Here is a 19975-nt window from a genome sequence, read left to right on the forward strand (position 1 = left end):
TAAAGGCACATTGTGCAGGTTAAGAGCACTGGTAGCGCTAGAGAGCAATGTTTAAATGAGAAAGGCCGCGTTATTTTTCAGTATCTCAAGCATACACACGTGTGTATCAGCATGTGTGATACACCTTCCTGGTGATGGTTTCACATCAATTCCACTGATCAACAGCTGGTGGCAATAACATGCCAAGAAACGTACCACTACACCAGAGAAGGCATGGAAGACGAACTCTGCTAGCCAATATAAATAATACAGGTTTCATAATATTCCAAAACTTGGCTTCACAAATGTTTTATGTGGAAGGAAATGCATCCAAAGAGTTTCTTAGGTATTTTGTAAACCATGCCATGGGGCACCTTTAAGTTAAACTGAATAAAACGCAAAACTTCCTCCCAATTTTTCCACATTAAAATCCTTCCAACGTTCCCTTTATTGGTAGGCTTTTGTTTGAAAGTGCCTGCTTTTATATATAAGCGTTAACTGTAAGAAAAAGAAAACTGAAAAGAAAAAGCTGACGGTAAAGAAGTGCATTAGTAAGAGCTTTACACTCGACAAAGCCACAGCGGGTTAAACGCTTGTTAAGATTAAATACAAATGTTGCACTTGAGTGAAATATAACTTTAGAATCCATCCTCTCATGTGTCAAGCCTCTCTCCTGGTTCCTTGCAAACACTGAACCACAGCAGCAACCCGACCCCTCTTTTGTCGCTTGGGGTAAAGTGGTAGCTGTTGACAGATTTGACATTTAGCTGGATTGTCAACAGGAGAAAGAAAGAGAAGGCTGGAGCAATTTAGTTCTTATTTCTCAAGCTTAAAAAATTACACTGTTCCAAGCGCAGGTGTGTAGAAACCGTTCACAGAGAGGAAATAGTTTTACAAGTAACAAACCCAACAATTTATAAATCACAGCTTGTCTCAAGATTGCAGTAAAGGGATTTTCTTCCAGAACATGAATTAAACTAACTTGTGACAAATGCAGATCAGAGCAACATGCAATGACATCTCATATTTCTGATACATTTTAAACTTCCTTTAACTTAATGCTGATGCTGGGTAATGTTACATTAACTCTTCTGTGAGTCACTTTTTCTTGCAAATAAGTAGCGTGTAGAAACATAATCTGCTCTGTGACCCTAGCTTTCATCACAACGTATTTATATCTGCACTCATACACACCCAGTGATGACCAACTACACCTTGAACCTTAAACTCCCAGCCAAGTTAGGTATCGCCTGTTTGAGGTTTCCTAATTGATGGCTTGACGTATTTGTCGTCCCAGCATGTCATGGCTGGTTTGGAGTCTTTCACTGAGCCCATGTTGGGAGTGATTAAGTGGCCCTCTTCACTTTCAGTGCCTCAAATCACTTCAAAATGAAAATATCATATCTCCAAACAGCCAGCTCTCCAAGACAAAATAAGCTGTTTCCTGATTGATGACATGGACAAATCATGTGGTGGATTATGAATGCATATGAATGTGTCTGATGGGCCAAAGAGCCGAGATACCGAGCGCACAGAGAACCAAGCAAAATTCCAGCATTAATGAAATAAAATGTTATTTAGAATTTTGAAATTACAAGCATTTCCACACTGCAGCAACGCTATTGTTTGAGGTCTTGTTCCGCTGTCTTGAGCTCCTTTCACTTGAGAGGAATGAATATCTGCCAAGCCGTGACAAAGCCAGATCTTTTCCCCAAACAAAGTGACCACTTTAGCGAGGAATTTGACATGAGTGATAACCTCATTGCTCTCTCCCAACAACCTTCCTATTCATGAGATCTGAGCCATGGACACTTGGGTTTGTGTTATTAGCCCCAGAGCTACAGAGGGGTAATGATGCAAACCAGTAAAATGTCACAAAGGCGCAGAGCGCTGATAATTTGAAGGTTAGGGACAGCAAGTTTGAGAACACAGGTGAACATTGAACACCATTTAGATTTGACCAATTCTGAGTAAGATTTTGATTATTTTAGAGTCGCCCCCTGATGGCCAGTTGAGAAAATGCAAGTTTAGGCACTTCAGTTTCACTTTTCAGAACCGAATGTTGGTGCCTGAATGAAACCAATAGTACGCAATTTGCATACTATTTATGGTCAAATATTATCGTATGCAAATACTGGACCTTGCGCCGGCATAGATATCCCACAATGCAATTCGGTAGTTACGACAAGGTTCATGGCAGACAATGTCGCACAGCTCTGTAACCTCTGTAACAATTCAATGTAATGTTAAGTATAAGATTCCACTTTGCTAGGTAAAATATATTATATGTAGATATTAACATTTTGAAATAGAGAGCTGGGAATACCCACATTCTCTGGTGAGACATGCAAGTATTATGGAGATAGTTGTATGAGCAAATGCATACACAGGGATTCATGGCACAGCTGACAACAAAGGAATAGGAGGCAGCATTTATTCTTTACTACTGGGTCCATACAATCAAAATCTACAGCTCATCTCCCTTTCTCAGGCTACATTTACTGATGTTCTTCAAATGATTGTCTCACAAGATGTTTTGAAAAGAGAAGGGGAGGGCCGCCATAAAGTCAATGAGATTGACTCCGTTATTTCACAGTGGCAATGAAAGTCACTGTGATAAAAAATATTGTGAAATCCTAAAAATAAGGATTGCTTCATGTTGCAATAAGACTTAGTGAGGCTATAATAATATTATAAGGCTTTAAGGACTTTTCGCATCTCCTGTCTTCTCCCATATAATCTCAAAAACAACACTTTGTAGAAGTAAAAAAAAAAAAAAAATAGGCACAGCTGACAACAAAGTGATATGTTAATTCCTGCGTGAGTGTGAGAAACTGATTTAGACAGACAGGATGTTTTGAAGTTGGCAACAGGTAACTGGACTAAAATGCAGACAGACGTTGACAGAATAAATATGGTGATAGGCAGTTTACATACTTCAAAAGTAACTGCTGTAAGAAACACAAATCAAAGGGGCCGAGGCAGGAGAGCAGGTAATCAGACTGATGGCAGAAACAGGAAGTGAGGCAGAAAACTGATAAGAGAAAAACAGGTACAGGTAATATAAATGGTTGCAATGCTACATCTGCTTGGCAATGTGACTGTTTGGCAAAGTGGTATACTGAAAACTGGCCAACAACAATATGTAGCCTGTGTTGTAAACCAGATTACACTATGATGTGGGAATTAGCGATGGCTGAATAGACAGTTGAGTGGGTCATGAAGCCAACCACACTCTTGGACCAAACCTGTTGAAGAAACTGGACACTGGATGATGCTTGAGAGGCTGGAAGCTGGGAGACGGGACTAATAGGGTAACTTTGTTCAGGTACATGGAGTTTGCAGAATACTTTAAAGAAAAATCATCTTAGCAAATGTTTTATGAGGAATGAAATGGGGAGTGACACAGACATGTGTTTGTTTCCAAGAAAACTCTACAGTGCACCTTTCATTTATTACAGATAATTCAATATAAGAATATAAAAAGAGAACGTTTCAAACACATCACTATTTAATTAGATTGGTTATTCAGATTTTAGCAGTTGTTTCAAGTTAATTATTCTGGAAATCAACATAAACTCAACACAAATAACTTGATAATTAGAACCAAATCACATTGTTCTTTCAACAAAAATATATGTTACAAAATGACTTACCTGATGTTGATGTATTATTTAATTTAGTTTTCTAATGTTCAATATGTGTTTGTGAGGAACTCCGGTGTACTTTTTAACTTGTTGATGATGGCACTGATGATGGCACCGATTACAGATTGTCAACAGGTGGTGTATTTATATTTAAGGTTGCATCTGCTTGTGTTTCAAAAAGACCAAATGCAATGTGTGAAAGAATAGCGTGCTGTCAATCATGCTCCTTTCCAAAATATGTCAATGCCATGATCAATTCTGTTGATGTCTTTTCACCAGAAGCACGGAGAGGCAGTGAGGGAGAGGCAGCGACAGAGAAAGTGTGTATACCAGGCTCAAATGTCTGAGTGTGTGTGTGTGTGTGTGTGCGTCTGAGAGCAAGTTCGCACCGCACCTGCCCACATACACAGGAGGCCACACCTGTAGCTCTAATACGAACAGATTATTTGTCATGAGTGTACTCTGTTTGTATGTGCAACCCAGCATGTGTTATGAGCTCTGAGGTGGGTGATAAGTGAGGCATCAGGGCGGAGAGCGAAAACACAATTTCTTCAGCAAATCGATGGGATGCGAGTCGGGGTGTGCAAACAATCTCTCACATTCAAAAATGTTTCATCTCGTATATCCATGCACACCGCCTCTCTCTCATGCACACAAACAGGCACACACAAACCCAGCAGTGTCCTGTCTTGCCCACCACTTACCCAGCTAACGATGAGCTAATATCTTGCTCATGCTAGCGTCAGGCAAAGCAGAGAAAACCCATCAACCTGACACACTCCCTCCAGGCCATCGCTGCTAATGAAGACAAGCTACTGCGCTCAGGAGGCAAATATGAGGGGAAATGTGATTATGAGACCCTTAAATATGTTGCTGGACACAGCTGAGTTTTCAAGTCACAGTGCTGCCTGAGTGTTGCAGTATGTTTGTAACTTAATCCTGAGTTGGGGCATTTTGAGTAGTGAGGCAGTGAAGCAGAGTTTAAGTTCAGTTTGGTGACAAACCAGCTTGCTAGATAGGCCTTCTAACTAAGCAGAATTTCATAAAAGTAACCAGAACTGTTTAAATGGCTCATGTGTACCTGTGATGTTTCTACTCATCATTTCTTTCAGCGCACTTTATTGATAATCTTGCAAGCGATCGTATTGGAGACATTTCGTCTCCGATTGGCACACATTGGCATTGTAGCGCTCTGCAACAATGTGTCGGTCTTTAGAGATCAAGGTGGATCTGTGTCCAAGGGTTTGTTAAAGAGCAAATGAGTAAAATAACTCACTACATTTATTGAACACTGATTACATTTTCGTTTGCTCAAATCAAATTATTCTTCGCATGATGAATTTGGCTTGAAAATATAATTGCTGTGCTTGTAAAAATATATTTTGCATTGCATAACCCGCCTGGGTTCCTGATGAAAAAGTGCCGCTGCCACATTTTGATGCATTTGTTTTTGCATTTTAAATTTTAGACTGCATCAGCACTTCCTGTTTTTGCTCTAAGAAAAATAAATTGAGGTGAAAAAGATTATGCAAAGCCTCACAGACAAACCTTTCAACAATCGAGTGTTCAGCTCCCCCACTGAGCAGTAGTCAACAACACAACAGCCTAAAATAGGGATGATCAATATGGATTTTTTTCAGCCAATACTGAAAACTGATAATGAACTGCTTCTCATGGCCGATATCAATACGATAACCAATAATTTGACATTTTTGTCATTTAGAAAAAGTTCACAACCTGTAGTTTATGCGCGCCTGAGGGTATTGAACAAAGATGGATGACGTAGTATCCCATAACCCTGATAACTGACTGTTGTTGCGTTCACACAAGAAAACAGAACAGAATCAAATGTTCATTTATTTTATCGAGTGAAGTATATAAAACAACTTGTATTGCAAATTACAATCATAGCTTGAAAGGGAAAAAAAGAGTTGATTTTTCTCCCATTATTTTCATTACATGAACATACTGTTTGAGGAATTGACATTGTGGTACAGCCATCTGCTGTGAGGTCTATCCTAATCTATACTACAGTAATCTCTGCTGTGCTCTGTCCTACCTGAGAAAGTCTCCTTCGGTGAGACAAAACAGGAGATTACAGACAAGAGCAATGGTGACACAGAGCTAGCATCTGATGGAAAGACAGCTTTCCCACGACCACGATGTCTCCAGGGAGCCCCAGGCACCCACAAGACTATCAAAACAAACGGGAACGCACAAGTGTGCATGTGTTTGCACAAGTACCAGTACATGTGGTGCTGCTATCAACTGTTGTTTCCTTCATGAATAGATAGAACAGTCACACAGCAGAGGTGTGTTTGTTTGTGTGTGTGTGTGTGTGTGTGTGTGTGTGTGTGTGTGTGTGTGTGTGTGTGTGTCTGCATAAAGGTGCCCTGCTTCTACAAACATGAGTTGTTTAAAAGAGAGGAAGATAAAAATCCATAATCAGATAAGTAAACACTCACAGTCCCCCTACTGGGGTCAACAACAAAAAAAAATCAGCTCAAAAGCTAAAATAAATTATTATCGCAGTTGGTGAGGAGACAAAGGGCTGAGATGGGTTGGATCGTATCTGCTGTTAGATTAGTGTTCTGGTTGACTGGCAGCCACAGACAGAGCAGACACGGCGGTCCAGAGCCAAACCACAAAACCACTTTCTCACGGTCGTCACTGGAGATCTCAGTACAGCTTAGCGTGCTCCCTAACAACTTCTTAAAATCTTTATTGTCAGCTGAGAAACTCTTTTTGTTTCATAAAATAAGTGTTCATAGGATATCATGGTATAATTTGGACGTCTGTTTAATTGGTGGAGGAGATCAGACTGTCCAGGTAGGAAGCCTTGTTGGCAAAAAGTCCCTTTGACACCAACACGGTTTATATTTTCAACCATGACCCTTATATTTCTTTAACCACAGCTAAGCAGCCATGTTTTCTCGAAATAACATTTGTACATAAATTTGTTAAGCCAAATAGGTTTCCTACCTTGATTATGTTCACTGGCCGCACACTCAAGTTGTAGGGAGGTGGCTGGTGGTTATAAAAAGCATGGGTCTGATACTAGGGTTTACATCTGGAGTTAGACAGCAAAAGCATTTTAACTAAGGTTTAGCAAATTCATGGCTTGGGTTGAATGTTAATAGAGCAAAGATGTATTTTTCTTCAAATCACTGCGTCTTTTATTTTTAGTTTTAACCAACGACAATCTTTTTTAGCCATAACCAAATGTTATGAGTGCCAAACATAATCAGTAAAACATTAATCATCCTTTGCTCCAAGCATGATCGGCCAGGGTGCCACTGACACAAGTAAATACATTGATTACTAATTCAGTTACACTTTAGATACCACCGTGTGACGACCCTCCTCCTCCCATACACTAGGTGTCCCTGTGGTGTGTGTGATGATCTGTTACAGGTGCTGATTGGAGGGTCATCAGCTGGATGAGCCACACCTGAGCCGTTGTGGTTCTGCCTTAAAAGCCCTCTTCATTCAGCAGCCTGGGGCTGGAAGGAAGAGCCTTGTTGTCACTGGTGTAACACTCTTATAACACACTTATATTGGTTTACTTATGTTTGCTGCAAATAAATTGCTTTCTTTTAGCAGCCAGCTCGTTGTCTCCGTGTTTTTGTCTCAGTCTCTGAGCCGGGCTGTGACAACAGTAAACACTCAAATGTGCTCGGAGGCATACAGTTTGAATGCTATGCACACTAAAATAAAAAAGAAATAATGAAAACATTTACCACAGTTCAATGCATGGCGAAGACATCACTTACCATTGGATGCATACCGTGTTGTGCTTATCGTAATTCTAAAGGTTATACTCCCCCATCGTTTGCTTATCACTGGTCATACTGGTGCATTTTCAACGAAAGCAGCTACTTAAAATTCCATTCCAGACTGCATTTGTGCAAGAGAAAATCAATTTACATTTTTATTAAGTGGTGCTTGATTGAAAATGGTATAGCTTCCTTTGAATCTCGGTCACAGACACTCCAAGCAAAGGTCAACAGCTTTGCCAATAAAAGAAGAAAAATAGAGAGAGATTTCATTAAGGTTTAAAAACCTCTGCAAACATTTCCACCTCATTGGAAAATATCAGCATCTTTCATTAGCCACCATTCACATGTTAGAGTGGATTAGATGGAGTGCGATGAGAAAAAGCGTGCACTTCTGGTTTGTTTCATGTTGGAGCAGTGGTGGAAAAAATGGCTGAATAATACATGAAATAGTGTTTTAATTAGCAGGTAATGGAGGGCACTTGGTAATTAAAACAACGTCGTGTTAGGAAAGGTCAGAGGCTGGTGCTGATGCTTGGAGTTAGCTAGGAAGAGAACAAGTGATCTGTGAGGAAAAAGAGGGGAGTAAAGGCACCCACGCTCATGCTGCATGTGTCATTCTTTGTATATGTTCAAAGACTTCTTTCTCCTTGATATGAAGTGTGGAGGTGAGATGTGTGAATTATAGCTTTGAATTTGTGATCAAAAGAGTCCTTATGGTTGATCTTTGGATGATTATTATCTTAATGGTGTAGTTTCGACCTTCTGCCTTCTAATTTCCTCCAAATTGTATCCAGACAGCATGCTCAGAAGAAGATCCAAGTCGACTCTCTTGCATTGAAATTCAGTTAGTGAAAGATTTAATTTATTTACTTTCCCTAAGATTGTAGAAGAAGACAGCACATCAGTGGTAGTGGAAAAGTCACTATATATCTTGGTGATGTTTAGGGTAATTTTTATTTACAACTAATAAACAATTATAATACATGAATCCTCTAAATCTGATGAGTTTTAATATGAAACCTTCGTTAGATTATATGAGTGAGTTCTCCTTTAAATGCACTCAAAAGTAGAAAAAAAGTTGGCACACCATATTAATGTTGAATTGAAATGGAATTGCTGACAGTTTCAGCCAAACACCTTCCACAGAGCATCAGTAGTGTTTATTGCAGGTCACTCACACAAGTCAATTACCAAATTCCACACAGGTGTGCAACACCTAAAGTGAGCCGCAAACTCTCAGAAAGAAAACAGGCGAGTTGTTTTGAGAATGTGTCACTTTTTTCTACTTGGAGAATTGATTGGCTGTGTCTGATATCGCTCCTTTTTACTATATAGTGCATTATCTTTACTGTCGGTTATTTTAGTGGCCAGCTTTTGATTAGATTGTTTGCTTTACATCATGCTTTCAATGGAAACAAAGAACTTACTTTCCATGTCCATGGGATGTACACCACTTTCTGCTAACAAATCCACAATGCAACGTATCACATTTAATAGACATCCAACAACACACCTGTTAGCAATTATGCAAATTACAGCTTCAAATGCAAGGCCAACAACTGACAAATCCAACAGACAAAGAACACAAATGAAAAAATAAGGAAAAGTAAAGAGAGAGGAAATAATATAATAACAGTCGACAAATCATGCCATCCACGACTCAATCCAGAATTGTACATGAATTTCAACAAGGAAAATGGCAGGCCATGTAATGTCCCCAAATCTTTACAGGATAATGCTTTCACCGCAGTTCACCTCACTCACTAATGATTCTCGTCAGCCACATTAAAACCAAACACAATGCTTCCTTCCTAACAACTCAGGGGACGATGGACACTAGATCCCTGCTGTTAAGACGCATTCCTTGACAGACAAATGGCTCCTCGTTAACTATACATGTTGGAGAGGGAGAATGGGAAATAGTTAGCTGAAACCGTGTCATATTGGATCAACTCACACACCATGTGTGGTACCTTCCCTGGCATGTGGGTGCAATGGATTTTGAACAAACTCACAAACTGGCCTTTGGCTGTTCCCAGCCTCAGGAACTCAAAAGCTGCCTTGATGATAACTCGGTCCGACACTGTGACAGGAGCCGGGGAACAAAGGTTGACACCACAAGCCTACCCATCCTCCGGTAATACATATTGCTCACTCTTCCTCGCACACATACACAAACACCACAGGGGACTTGTCACCCACCCACACTGAAATCACTGAAATCTCCCCCTCCAGGGTTTGAGTTATTACCTGCTTCCATTATATCTTTCACGCAGAGCCAATACAGCTTGAATCGGGTTATGAGACGGTATCCAAGAGCTGAACATTTCAACCTTTATTAAGCTGTCTGTTACTGTGAGAAGAAGAAAATACACACAAAGTTTACACAACCACACAAAGACAGGAACAGCAGAGCGTACGAACAAAGGCATGTCTTCCAAGAAGAGCAGATGGGACAGTGTGAGGGAAGAAAAGCTGGAGGAACAGGAGGAAGGGAAACCAAATGAAAGGGAAATTAAATGTGAGTCGACAAGTGGTGAGAAGTCAGCAGGCAGCCCAGGATTGTAACTGTAGCCTTGAAAGTGTATCAGTGCACCTAACAGCAACCACCCGACCATAAGTACTATTTACAAGATGTGAAAGTACTGTTATTTTTGTGTGATCCGTGACACCGCAGAGAGCAGGGGAAGTCAAGTGTACTCCAAGACAATGTGAACAAATGCCACTCCACGGTTTTTACACACACACACTGCGTTGTTATAAAGGTCACTGGTCATCTTGGGGGGGTCTTGATACTTTCTTAAAAGTTTGTTTCTCGTTTGTGTGAAATCCTTTAGAGCTGTTAAGCCAGCGGACACACATGCACTGGTAACGGCTTGTGCACATGCAGTGAAAGTGTGTTGTGTGTGTGTGTGTGTGTGTTACTGCAGATGTACAGCAGACAGGCCTCTGGAGTGAACCGAGAAAAATGCCTCAACTGTCAACTGTCGCCCTAAGAGAACATATCCAAGCTAAATAAATAAATACAAAATCACACTGTACTCGGGCTGGCTTCTCACAGTCTGGACATATTCATTAATTTATCGCTCTTCCATTACATTTTGATGTGTTTGTTTGCTCCAGGCAAACATTTTCAACATGGCACAAAACAGCAGTCTTTTGAAGGGAAGGTTGTGTTTATTAGGATGAACAAATGGCTTCCGGGAGTCGGTGCGAAGCCTGTAAAGCTCTGAAAGACTACAAACTAGAAAAGCCCAATTTCTAGTCAGAAAGGAAAATTTAAGTTCAAATGTTGCACAAATTCTAGACTGAACACTATATGTATTGCTGATGTCTGTCTGTAAACCAGAACCTATTTCCTGTCAAGCGGAGTTAAAGAAATTGATGGAATATTTAATGTGATGCTAATTATTTGAGTTGAAATATTGTCTGCAAACAGCAATTACTAAAATATATATTATAATATTTTCTGAGTCTGGCACTCCTATCAAGTGGAAGTGTGTTGTATTGTTGTAATTGCTCTGTATTCACTTTAAACTTAACTTTAAAATAACTTTTACTGGTTTTGACTTTATAGAATCAAACTGAAAACACAGTAAATGCAACAGAAAGAGGTTAGCCTATCATTAGAAAAGTATTCAGTCTAAACTACAACACATACAAAAAAAGTCAATACAAATCTGAATTAATTTCACAGTGATCTTCATGTATCTGGTATTGACAATAAAAATAGCAGCTTATATTAGGATACATTAAATATTTAGAATATGAGTGAGTGTCTGATGCCGTAGTTTCTAGTAAGCAGAAGTAAACACTAGGCCTCCTTTCTATAACTTAAATAACTTACATTTTGAACTTGATGTTTCAAAGTTTTGTTGATTATGTTTTATTAATAATCTTAATGAGCAAATGTTCCTAATTAAAGCAATACAATAAATGGAGTGGAGTAAAAAGTAATTGGCCTACAATATCTGCCTCTGAATTGTAGTGGATGAGAAGTGTAAATGGAATCAGGCCTACTCAAGCACCTTAAAACAGCACGTAAGTGCGTGTATCTGAATAAAAGTACTTCCTTTCCACCGCTGCTGTGATGCTGGTCTACTCATCCAACATGGACCAAAACTGAGCGCGTTCTTCCACCGTGTGTTCGAGTCACGTTACTGCAGCGCGAGGCCGTGTTTACATTTGCTAGGCAACGAAATCAGATCGCGTGTCTCTGAAAGCCTCGTTGTTTTGCCACCTCTCGGTTTCAGCGGTGATTGTTTTGAACATGGCAGAAAAGGAGAAACCGAATGTGGTCCATCAAAATGCAATTCACGTTGAGACGATCCGTAAAGAGCAAAGACACCAGAAACTCCACACGGAGTTTAGCATCAATCCACACCGGAAATGTAAGCGCGGTAACTGTGGCTGCACAACGTGTATTCTAACTTTAACACTTGCTGTTAATACTTTGGTATCTTTACTTAAGTGAGATCTGAAGGACTTGTACTGTGTATAATACGTTTTTCTAACAACGCGTTTATTATTTTAGTGCATGTCCCAGCAGACAAACCCATGTCTAGGAAACCAACTGAAACGTTTGCAGAGAACTGTAAGTTTACATATACTGTCTTCATACTAAAAAGGGAAAAACAGTGTTGCTTTGCACTTCTACTCTGGATAAATATCAACTATAACATTACTCCAGACCTGTGTGATCCCAAACACGATGAAGCAGTGATAAACGATGAATGTTGCAGAACTTATACATGTTTTCTTTTTCCAGCGGACTTCATCGAGGCCTTCCACAAGGCCCAACTGGAACCCAACAAGAAATATTCAACACCACAGACGACAAGTCAGGAGATAGGATGGCTGTCAACTCCACTGGTGAGGAAAAGCGTAGAGCCTGCATTTTAGCTGGAGGACCTGAATTCAATTACATTTACTTCAACCAAAAATATGCAGAGAAACCACAAAAGCATGAAGGTGTTTTCTGGACTTGTGTAATGCTCATTTAAATCGTTATTTCTAGATCTTACTCAAATGCTTATTCCGACCATCCCCCCCCCCCCCCAGATCCCATCAAACTGGAATGACAAGAGATTGAATTTCCACAGAAGCAGCACAGCCATCACCAAAAACAAATAATCTGCCCTGCGTGCATCAAAATAAAAGCAAGACAGAAATAATACAAGCACTCTTTGTTCAGATTTATTTGTTTATCATACAAACATACAGGTGTCATCGCCAGAAGCTGCTCTTTAGCATTCCCATCTTAGCTAGCTAAGTAAAACACTTGCAGGGGCAACATTTGCCCATGACGTACTAATCATAATGAATAGGAGAAAGGGCAACAGTAACAGCTGCTCAATATTATAAAATGTCATGTCACACGGGAGAGAATCAGTGAGTCAAGGAGCCGAGTTAGAAAAAATAAAACTGAATATACCAAACTCCGAGAGCACTGCTGTGTGGACAGCAAGGAGGCCGGTGTAGACAAGTAATCACAGGAAGTGGCTTTAAAACCACCGAATAAAATAGGCATATGGAAAATTAACTATGTCCACAGACAATACAAATTGGTCTAACAACTAATAAAAGAAGACATCCTCTTAACATTCAAATTCTCTCTTTTCGGAAAAAAATGTTGTGGTGTGGGTAGCTCTATGCAGTCCACTCTTGGGTTTACCATTTCTGCAGAGGTAGACCTTTTCTACCAGTCATGTCCTTCAAACAGCTTCCTCAGCAATATCGCACGATGTCTCTCTCTCTCTCCCTCTGAGACTTGAAGGGTACTCCACACTTTTTACTGAAGGCATGTTATACAAAAAGTTTAGAAGAAACGCCCAAGTTCTCCTAAATGTCACCTGGTGGAGAGACTTGAGGAGCAGGTGAGGGAACTCCTGCCTTGAAACAAGGTCCAGCTAGCCTCAGTCAGTTTTTACGAGCGAGACTTTATCTGCTTGCGCACAGACTTGCCCGGGCGTTTCTGAAAAACAAAGTGATGTAATGTAGCTTCTCCACAATAAAAACTAGTGACTTTATCATTTCCTTTTGACAATTTTTCTATATTTATTAGCTCGGTCAGCAGCGTTTGATGCGCGTGTGTAACTCACGTTTTGTTTTCCTCCTTTGGCGCCTTTCTTCCCTCCCTTGTTGCCCTTTGCATTAGCCACCTTAGCGCGGAAGCTGGAAACATCATTGTGGCTCTCCTTGGTGTTCCACTTCCTTCCACTCTTCTTGCCTCCGAAGCCAAACCTCTGGTCCTTGTATTTTCTCTTTGCATTGGGGCTATCAAAACAACATGAAAGGGTTTAGCTTTTTGTGACAGTGACACGAATGTTTAGAGTTAAAAACACAGTACGCTTGATAATTATTTGTGCACAGCTGACATATAACACCTTACCCCTTCTTGGCCGCTGCTTTGTTGGCGCCCTGAGGAGTGTGAGAAGCAGAGTCTTTGCCCTTTTTCTGGTCTCCTTCCAGGAAATCCAGTTTGTCGGTCATTCCTTGGAGGGAGGATGAACAGAAATGTTAAATCTCAATCGGACAAGATTCTCACACATTAATACTTTGATGTTATTAACATAGATAGACTGTGTCATTTTCCACAAGAGGCTCATTTTTACCCCCAATGCACTATAAATGACACAGTAATACATTGTTTCACTTTTGAGTATGAAGTAAACTATATGAATAAAAAACACAGTTCTGAAACACTCACCTTTCTGGTATTTCTTTACAGCAGTCATCATAGCCTTCTTCTCTTTCTGCCTCTTCTGAATCACTTCTACTTGGACCTAGCACGCATTACAAATCCATGTTATATTTCACACCAAAAGAGGAAATGTGGTATCTATTAGCATCTGGTGAAGTAGCGTCAAACCAAAAGGTTGAAACCCCAAAAGATGCTGCTCTAGCGTTTTGCAGTCTTTTCATTATCACCACACAACAATGATAACCAGTGTTAAGGCAGATCTCTAGTAAACATACATGGGCAACAATACCCTACATGTAACAATACACTTTAAAGACCCCAAGAGCAAGACATTCGAGACTTGTTAGAGAAACAATATTCTTAAATGGGGACCAACCTTTTTGCCAAACTTCCTTTGCTCACGCAGTTTCTTGGCCTTCTCCGACTTGTCCAGTATCAGCTGCTTTGAGATCAGCTTCTTCCTAATCTGGACGGACGAACAGAAAACATCTTTGTTTGTGCAAACATTTGGATTTAAGTCTGAAAACAGTATTTTCGATTAATTAGAAAATGACAAGTGGTGGTGTCACGGTACATGTCAGGCTAGATGTCAATATATTCAGGACACCACTCTGAGTTTAAGATATCAAAAAAAATAATAGAATTAGGTTGTTTTATTTTGAAAAACTAAGAACAAAAAGCTTTAGGCCTTGCAGCTAAGCTGTTAATTGTGAGCTTAGGACTTGCTTTGTCAAAACTGCATGTGTCATTCATCAAGTGTAACATTCAAGAACCAGCTCACCTTCTGCATCTGCTGATCGGTCTTGGACATCTCTGCGAAGTAATCGTCGGGCCTCTTGGTGGATATGCCATGCTTGCTCAGGAGAGGCAATGCATCCAGAACTGTAGCTTGAGCTTGACGGTAGCTATAAATGAACACAGAGATGTATCATGAATTGGTTTAATATGCACTCTGTGGCAGCGTTAGATGTTTTTTTTAGTGTGTAGAAAACTCCCATGTATTCTCAAAAGCATCAATTATTACACTGCACTGACAAATATGTACCATTCAATATGTTGATTACTGGAAGAAAACATTAGATGTAGACTAAATAAAAGAACAAATATGTCTAAAAGAGAGAATAGTCAATGAATCAAGAGTTTCAGATAAGTGAACATTTGTAAAGTGGACACAGAGACTTATTTCATCACGTGTTGCGTCAAGTTATGGTCACTCACAAAAACATCTCTCTCTGGAAATCATCATCCGCATCGACAACTCCATTTTTCACACTCGGAACTTTCCCTTCAGCTTGGGAAAGAGTGTCTTCAACCGGCAGGTTGGTCATATCCAACCTCTCCACCCAGGGAAGGTCTTTACGGAGTTCAGCGAGGCACTGTTTCAAACCCTCCTGCATCACAACACACAGCGTATTAGCAACATGTTGTAGAGGCCATAGAAATCGAACACATCTGGACAGGAATTGTAGCATTTTTAGGGTTGAACTTGTTATTGTAAATTTACTCACCACATTGTTGACAAACTTTTTGGGTTCATCCACCAAAACGTTCATCCCCGGCTTCAACAACCCCTTTGCAAAAGCTTCTTGAAGCTAAAGAACACAAAATGCATTACGGCATATTCTCTTACAATACCTTGTTTTGACACCAGACACATTTACTGCCAACGTATAAACAAATACACAGCACGCTGAACCAAAGTAACAGCCGTATTGAACCAGATTCAGAATCAGGTTTATTGCCATGTAAATATAAGGAACTTGAAAAAGCACGGCTTGCAAAATTCAAGAAAGAAATATAGAATAGATAAATCAAAGAATATGACACAATGTTTAGTAAAAATATGCACGCCATATCTGTTAAAAAATGCAAAGGCCTGTACAGTTTGGAACAGGGAATGCGCAAAAGTTTACAGTAGGAGGTAAAGTTAAGTAAATACAAGGCTGTTTGAAATAAATATTACAGACTCCAACCGTGTGGCTGTTGTGCCTTCACATAACGTTACTGTAAACAAGTTTAAAGTGTGTCTCATCTACAATTTGGTATCGATCAACAACAACTATTGGGCACAGTGGTGTGTGAGCTGTGAGATTTGGCTCGCTACGGTTAGCCAACGTTAGCATGTCAACATCTCACTCACCTCATTGTCTGATAATTCACTGTTTTCATCCTCCGACTCTTGTCCGAGCAGCGACTCCTCCTCTGCCGACTCCATAGTCCTGCTATCAATAATCATAAGATGACAATATGCGATCTAGTGGCCTGTAAACGTGAAGAAACCGGCCGTAAATGTGAGCACTGCTCCTCACATGCACTGAGCGTTTCACGTGGGGCGGAAGTGACGGAGGGTAGCGAGCTTGAAGGTGACACCAACAGTCCGCCGACCGGAATAAATGTTTGAAATCAAAGGTTCCTACACGGTGGTGGAAAGAAATCTGATACAGGAAAATACGGAGGCGTCAATGGTTTTATTTATTCTTTAATACTTAATATCTCGTTAGTAGTTATTTTCAGAAACTTTACCATCGTGTTGTTTTTTTATTTTATTGAAATTCCCCCTTCACTCCTCAATACAATTAGTAACGTTATATGTTGTTATTATTGCAGTTCTCGGAGGACCGCACCCCTAACATACAGTATTTCACGTACAAAACACATATTTTATACCGAAAACTCATGTAAAATATGAATTTGTAAAAATAACTTTACTTCAAGTTTATAATGTCAAGAAACTCCTCCTGGTGGTGCTGTCGTGCAACTCCGCAGATTGTTGGGATACATATACTGTATGTATATATATATACTACTGTATATATAGCTCCGTCATGCTCACACACATATTATATTATATTACATATTCAAATCACAATATAATACAAATCTAAAAACAAATATACTGTTACAAATACTTCTTAGATATAGCCCAAGTTTAAAATACAGTAGTATTTGTGGTGGAGTGCAGAGGGTGAGGTTGTGATATCAATGTCCACTAGGCTATAAAGGTTATTGGCATGATTTAGATAGATAGAGAGAGAGAGAGATAGACAGACAGATAGATATGGTTGTAATTTGTCAAGGAGCAGCCACAACCTTGTTAAATTTGCTAAGAGGTAAATGCATCTCAAATAATCTACTTTAAATCTGTATTATTCGAACTGTGTAAATGAAGCCTTATCAGTTACACTTGCCACCTCATCAAGAAAGAAACTATCAACATCACTTTTCAAAGCTCTCTCCCCAAGTCAATTTCTGTCACTTTGACACAGCACAATTGAGAGTGGTGTCTGCAGTGTTGGCCTGCTGTCATGAGAGATCAAGACAGAAGAGGCTAATGACTAATAGTACTTTCTGCAATACCTTTGTTCTGCACTGAGAGACGGAACAGATTTCCGAGAGTGGTCATGTCATTATTTTACTTTATTTTCCATAAGTTATGTCTTTAATCAGTGCCTGCAAATTGATTATCTCGTCAAAAATAGTTATAGGATAGGATACCAACCTACTCTAACCTTGCTCGTATTTTTTCACGTTTAACGGTACACTGTAGCAAGAGAAAGAATAGGAATTCAAATCATTCACTTTTATGTTGCATACAGGCAGTTGTATTCATCTTTTGTACTTACATAGAAGTGTGTGGAGGGTCTGCAGTTAGAGACAGAGTGTGGCGTGCTGAATGCAAATTCTGTGCTTGGGCCAGTGACCATGAAAGTAAGTGGTCGAGTTAGGATCTCAATCCTGTCAAGGGCTGTATTAAGAGTTATCAACCATGATAGTGTACCGTCTACCAGACATATTGCAATGCATATTGCAATGCATTATCATTGATTGCTGCAGCTAGTACAACCAATATGTTTTGACATTTACCGTAGGACATATCCTGTAACACGGGACACAAAACGTGCACAGTAATGCTGCGACTAAGAGGTCATTTAGGTTATCTGTGTCTGTTATCTTATCTGCAATGTCAGAGAACAGATCTAAACACAAAACAGAGATACCATTTAAAGCCCAGACTGCAAAATCTGCAGGACTTCATTTGAACCATTTACTAAATTCAGAGATCATCAATAATAGCATGCTTCTAACCAGAAATGATAGCAGGAAGTCAGCTGCAGTCATTTTGCATTTTATATTGTTCTATTTGTTGTCAATGTTTTTCTTTATGTCAGAATTTATGTGTGTAGAGAACAGGACACAATATCTAGAGTTTCAATCAATTAAATAACTTCATAAGATGCAGTACACTAACAAATGAGTTGTATTATTATTTTCAATACTTTCTCCCTGCTCCACACTCAGCCGCTATCATATCTGCGTTATTGACAGTTTGAGTCATCCTGTCTTTGACGGTGGTGTTCAAGATAGAACAGGAGCACCTTGACCTGAAAGAAGGTGTGCTGTCTTCATGTCTTCGTAATGACAGGCTCATTTTCGCTTTAAGTGCACCATGACAGAGCTCCAAAAATAGGTGTTCCACATGGTATTTTCCCAAAGAACAGAGGCTTTTTCCTGTTACACTGATATTCATTGGATTTTATATACTTAAAACTAAGAAATTCTTTAATTTTAAAGTCAATGATCATAACATAAATTAATATGATGGTAGAAAATAGGCTGACTTAAAGTGTAGGGTTTGCTTAACTCCCAAACAAACACAAACATCTTTTCACCTCTCTTTTCTTATGTCAGACATTTAGTTTGACATTACAACATGCAAATTTCATTCATCTCAGAGGGTTCGAGAACTGACTCAAACACTAACACCAAACAGATGAAGGATAGACTGAAGAACTTCTGTGATGAGTTCCACTGTTTATTTGAAATGTCATCAGTCTCTTTCAGTAGCTTATCCTACCAGTCCTCAAAGCAGAAACTGACTGATCCCCCTGAGAGTGACTTTTTCTCTATTCTGATTGAAATCAATATTTACGATTTGTACTTCACCACCCTTAATTCTCGATTCTCTGCGTGGTCAGATCCCCACTCTAACACGTCTTCAGAGGGAAAAATACCATAATTTTAATTTCTGTCACCATAATCACTTGATCCATATAGTAATGCAGTCCATTGAATTCACATCTCTCTGTCACTCTTCATCTTAGAGTGACAGGACGCTTCCTGACAGCATATTGAAAATAAGTTGGATTCCCTCTAAGCTCCTCTCTTAGAGTTATTCCTGGCTGCTGGAGGTTGGTAAAAAAAAACAAGAATACAGTCATGGATGTTGGGGCCCAAGTCGGAGCAGTGGTTTAGCTCCTATGACACTCAAACAGCCTGAGAAGCCTTTTCGATGTCCGATTAAACAATAGTCTGGAATACACTACTGGGAATACTATTTTAGGTAATTTTGTACTGATCCGTCCTGTCTCGAGTGGATGTTCATTTCCTCTTATACTGCTGTCTTTGACCTGACAGAGCCAATGAGCATCCAATGTCCACCTCCTCTAAGCACAAGGATGAATACAAATCTCACACCAGGCCTGTCATCAGTTGTTTATGGAAATGATTTGAATATTATCTGTGCAAGGTTATATTTCCAACCAGGTTCTTTTATGGTATTGGTTGTTTTTTCTCTAAATTTTGCAAACCAACAGAATAGAAAAGCACAGTTTCCTTGGTCAAAGGTCTTGATTTATCATTGCACATTGAGACTTTAGGGGTTTGCAAAGTATGTAAAACACTGACTTTAGCTTTTGAGGCTTTTTTGCCTCCAACAGTGTCAAGAAAAGTTCAATTGGGTGTTTTTAGTCAAAACCGAAAAAATCCTTAATGGCTTTGCTGATGGTCTTTGGTGGTCTTTTCTGGGCGTTTCTAATACTGCTGCCATGGTTACCAACAGTACAGCAAGTGAACAGTAGTGAGGATTT

The 19975-nt window shown here is 39.6% G+C and overlaps 2 protein-coding genes across 2 annotated transcripts; one reads left to right on the plus strand and one right to left on the minus strand.

Annotated features, from left to right (window-relative positions):
- Positions 1–11675: 11675 nt before the first annotated feature.
- Positions 11676–12307, plus strand: cfap144 (cilia and flagella associated protein 144; the record flags this gene model as incomplete). The annotated part of the gene is made up of 3 exons (XM_079157926.1): positions 11676–11796; positions 11940–11999; positions 12174–12307. The coding sequence occupies 3 exons, from the start codon at positions 11676–11678 to the stop codon at positions 12305–12307; spliced, it is 315 nt and encodes a 104-aa protein (XP_079014052.1).
- Positions 12308–12585: 278 nt separating this feature from the next.
- ebna1bp2 (EBNA1 binding protein 2) lies at positions 12586–16430 on the minus strand. The gene is made up of 9 exons (XM_079157749.1): positions 16249–16430; positions 15617–15700; positions 15327–15499; positions 14890–15013; positions 14485–14574; positions 14115–14190; positions 13797–13899; positions 13507–13681; positions 12586–13379 (listed from the first exon to the last, which is right to left on the minus strand). Exons 1-9 carry the CDS (start codon positions 16342–16344, stop codon positions 13332–13334), a joined length of 969 nt encoding a protein of 322 aa, XP_079013875.1. The 5' UTR covers positions 16345–16430; the 3' UTR covers positions 12586–13331.
- Between the last annotated feature and the right edge of the window lie 3545 nt (positions 16431–19975).

Source organism: Pholis gunnellus, assembly GCF_910591455.1.
Source record: "Pholis gunnellus genome assembly, chromosome: 4".
NCBI lineage: Eukaryota > Metazoa > Chordata > Actinopteri > Perciformes > Pholidae > Pholis > Pholis gunnellus.

Coding starts and splice junctions, on each gene's coding strand:
- ebna1bp2 (XM_079157749.1), bottom strand. CDS start 16,344: ATGATTATTGATAGCAGGACTATGGAGTCGGCAGAGGAGGAGTCGCTG. Junction 13,900..14,114: donor TGTAAAGAAATACCAGAAAG/GTGAGTGTTTCA, acceptor CCTCCCTCCAAG/GAATGACCGACAAACTGGAT. Junction 13,682..13,796: donor AAAGCAGCGGCCAAGAAGGG/GTAAGGTGTTAT, acceptor TTGTTTTGATAG/CCCCAATGCAAAGAGAAAAT.